Consider the following 3648-nt stretch of genomic DNA (forward strand, 5'->3'; position numbering starts at 1 on the left):
ACAGAAAAAATAGAGGCATAAGTGCAATAAAAACTGTTCAATGGTGGAGCATAGTATGTCAGTATGTTATGTAATTTATCCAAAGCTACACATATATATATATATACGAGGTCACACGCCTCTGGAGCAACTAGGGTTTCAGTGTCTTGCTGAGAGATGTATCACAGTGGGAATCAAACCCTGATCTCCCACGCCAAAGGCATGGCTCATATCCACTGGGCCAGCACCACTGCCTCAAAATGCAATAAAAAGTCATAGTTTAGTATGTCGAAAAAGTCATACTTAGTCATAAAAAGTCATAGTATAGTATGTCGAAAAAGTGATAAAAAGTCATAGTATAGTATGTCGAAAAAGTCATAATTAGTCATAAAAAGTCATAGTTTAGTATGTCTAAAAAGTGATAAAAAGTCATAGTATAGTATGTCGAAAAAGTGATAAAAAGTGATAAAAAGTCATAGTATAGTATGTCGAAAAAGTCATCAAAAGTCATAAAAAGTCATAGTATAGTATGTCAAAAAAGTCATAAAATGTCATAGCATAGTATGTCGAAAAAGTGATAAAAAATCATCAAAAGTCAAAGTATAGTATGTCTAAAAATAAGGGGCGGCTGTGGCTCAGTGGTAGAGCGGTTGCCTGCCAATCGGAAGGTTGGTGGTTCGATCCCCGCCCTCGTTGTCGAAGTGTCCTTGGGCAAGACACTAAACCCCGAGTTCAAAGTTAGTCATAAAAAGACATAGTATAGTATGTCAAGTCAAGTTTATTTCATCCACAAAAATGGAAATTACAGTGCTCACACTCGCCACCCTACCCATAAAAAGTAAAGCATTTAAATACAATACTATACATAAATACAATGAATAAATGATAAAAACTCATACAAATGTACGTTTAAAAATAGAGTGTGAGCACTGTAATTTCCATTTTTGTTGATGAAATAAACTTGACTTGACTTGATGTCAAAAAAGTCATCAAAAGTCAAAGTATAGTATGTCCAAAAAATCGTATAAAGTGATAAAAAGTCTTAATATAATTTGTCGAAAAAGTCATAAAAAGTCATAGTATGGTATGCCAAAAAATCAAAAAAAGTGATAAGTCATAAAAGTGATAAAAGGTGATAGTATAGTATGTCGAAAAATCATGAAAAGTGATAAGTCATAAAAGTCATAAAAAGTCATAGTATGGTATGCCAAAAAATCATGAAAAGTGATAAGTCATAAAAGTGATAAAAAATCATCAAAAGTCATAGTATAGTATGTCGAAAAAGTCATGAAAAGTGAAAGTATAGTATGCCGAAAAAGTGCTAAAAAAAATCATCAAAAATCATCAAAGTCAAAGTACAGTATGTCAAAAAATGTCATAATTAGGCATAAAAAGACATAGTGTAGTATGTCAAAAAAGTCATAAAAAGTAATAAAAAGTCATAGTATAGTATGTCAAAAAAGTCATTTCTTTCTGAGAGACAGTTGATGTTTCCCAGTGGGAATCGAACCTTGATCTCCCATTGAAAGTAAGAGATAAAAAGAGATCTCTGTCTCTGTGTTATTGGTATTAATATCTCTGATGATTGGTTGTTTATTTCCAGGTGCTGACCGCTTCATGGACGATGTGGCGCGTATGATTGGCTACCGGCCGTTCCCCTGGATGAAGTGGTGCTGGTCCTTCATCACTCCGTGTGTGTGCATGGTGAGACTCAACAACACACAACATTAATAACATAAACAATAACAAGCACTGGAAATAATGGCTGAAATCTCCAGTTATTACTCTAGATTTCACAGTAACATCACTGGATATGATTTTTACAGTAGAATGCTGTAAAGGTACATTACAACCTTGTTGACGTGACAATAATAAATAAAAAAATAAAAGAATTAAAAAATACAAACAATAAAATAAAATAAAAAATAAGCAAAAATACAAAAATGTAAATACAAAAAATTAAATTAAGTAAAAATAACAGAAATTAAAATAAAATAAAAAAACATAATAAAAGAAATTCATAAAAATAAATAAATAAACTAAACAAATTTAGATAAAAAAATACAAAATGTAAACACAAAAAACAAATAAAATAAAAAAATACAGAAATAAAAGCAAAAATAAAAAAATTATACAAAATAAAAAATAAAAATGCAAATAAATTAATAAATACAAAAAAATTTAATTAAAGAAAAATACAGAAAGTAAAATAAAATAAAAAAAAACATAATAAAAACAATATTATAAAAAACAAAAAAACAAACAATTTAAATAAAAAAATGTAAACACAAAAACAAATTAAATAAAAAAATACAGAAAGTAAAATAAAATAAAACAATAAACAAATTGAAATCAAGAAAATGAAAAATGTAAATACAAAACTTAAATTAAAACTGTAAATTAAAACTTACAGAAATAAAAGTAAAATAAAAGAAATTATAAAAAATAAAAAATAAAAAACAAGTAAATACAAAAATAGAAATTAAAATAAAATAAAAAACATAATAAAAAAATACAGAAAGTAAAATAAAATAAAAAAACATAAGAAAAACAAAAATTAATAAGAAAAAATAAAATAAAACAAACAAATTTAAATCAAGAAAATGAAAAATGTAAATACAAATTAAATAAAAACTTACAGACATAAAAGTAAAATAAAAGAAATTATAAAAAATAAAAAATAAAAAACAAGTAAATACAAAAATAGAAATTAAAATAAAATAAAAAATATATTATAAAAAAAAAAATAAAAAAAAAATGTAAATAAAAAAATGTAAACACAAAAACAAATAAAATAAAAAAATACAGAAAGGAAAGTAAAATAAAAAATTATACAAAATAAAAAAATAAAATAAATAAAATAAAATTGAAACCAGATGAACGATAACAGCGTAACCCTAACCCTCCCCCCTGTGTGTCTCGTGTGGTGCAGGGCATCTTCCTGTTCCACCTGGTGAACTACAAGCCGCTGACCTACAACAACGTGTACGTGTACCCGTGGTGGGGCGAGGTGATTGGCTGGTGCATGGCTCTGTCCTCCATGCTCTGCATCCCCGTCACGCTCCTCTACAAACTCTTCAGAGCCAAGGGAACCTTCAAAGAGGTCGGCCGGCGCTCCTCACGCTGAAAAACCCAAAATCCAAAGATCCCTGAATGATTTAACCCCGTGTCGTCCCCGTTTCTACGTGTTTCATATCAGAAATATGGATTTCTTTTAACCAAATGCCCAAAGATAACATGGATGATTCCATACAACGATCTTCAGGTTAATTACTGATTACTTTCTTTGAATTCTTTTTTTTTTTTTTAAATCTTATAGCATTTAAATTCTTTTTTTTATGGTTTCCATTCAGTATTCGGACTAAACTCTGACATGGACCCGTCTGAGATGCACTCAACATCCTCTGGTCTGAGCTATTAGTCAAAATAATTCATCATTTCTGGGTTTTATCTAAAAACGTACATTGGGGTTCGAAGGTTTTGGCCCCCCAGGTAAAGAAATCTGTATTAATGAGCATAAAGAAGAAAGAAAAGATGGAAAAATCTCCAAAAGGATCAAATGACAGATTAGACATTCATATAATATGTCACAAAAAGTTAGATTTTATTTCATCATTTACACTTTCAACATAACAGAAAACAACTAAATTGCGTCTGTAAAAGTCTGGG

At 28.9% G+C, this 3648-nt stretch overlaps 1 protein-coding gene across 1 annotated transcript; it reads left to right on the forward strand.

The window, feature by feature from the left end:
• Window positions 1-1531: 1531 nt before the first annotated feature.
• Window positions 1532-3116, forward strand: LOC117940064 (sodium- and chloride-dependent creatine transporter 1-like). The gene is made up of 2 exons (XM_034865463.1): window positions 1532-1683; window positions 2912-3116. Exons 1-2 carry the CDS (start codon window positions 1561-1563, stop codon window positions 3104-3106), a joined length of 318 nt encoding a protein of 105 aa, XP_034721354.1. The 5' UTR covers window positions 1532-1560; the 3' UTR covers window positions 3107-3116.
• The last annotated feature ends 532 nt before the right edge of the window (window positions 3117-3648 follow it).

Source organism: Etheostoma cragini, unplaced genomic scaffold, assembly GCF_013103735.1.
Source record: "Etheostoma cragini isolate CJK2018 unplaced genomic scaffold, CSU_Ecrag_1.0 ScbMSFa_1591, whole genome shotgun sequence".
NCBI classification, from domain to species: domain Eukaryota; kingdom Metazoa; phylum Chordata; class Actinopteri; order Perciformes; family Percidae; genus Etheostoma; species Etheostoma cragini.

Coding starts and splice junctions, on each gene's coding strand:
- LOC117940064 (XM_034865463.1), top strand. CDS start 1,561: ATGATTGGTTGTTTATTTCCAGGTGCTGACCGCTTCATGGACGATGTG. Junction 1,684..2,911: donor TCACTCCGTGTGTGTGCATG/GTGAGACTCAAC, acceptor CGTGTGGTGCAG/GGCATCTTCCTGTTCCACCT.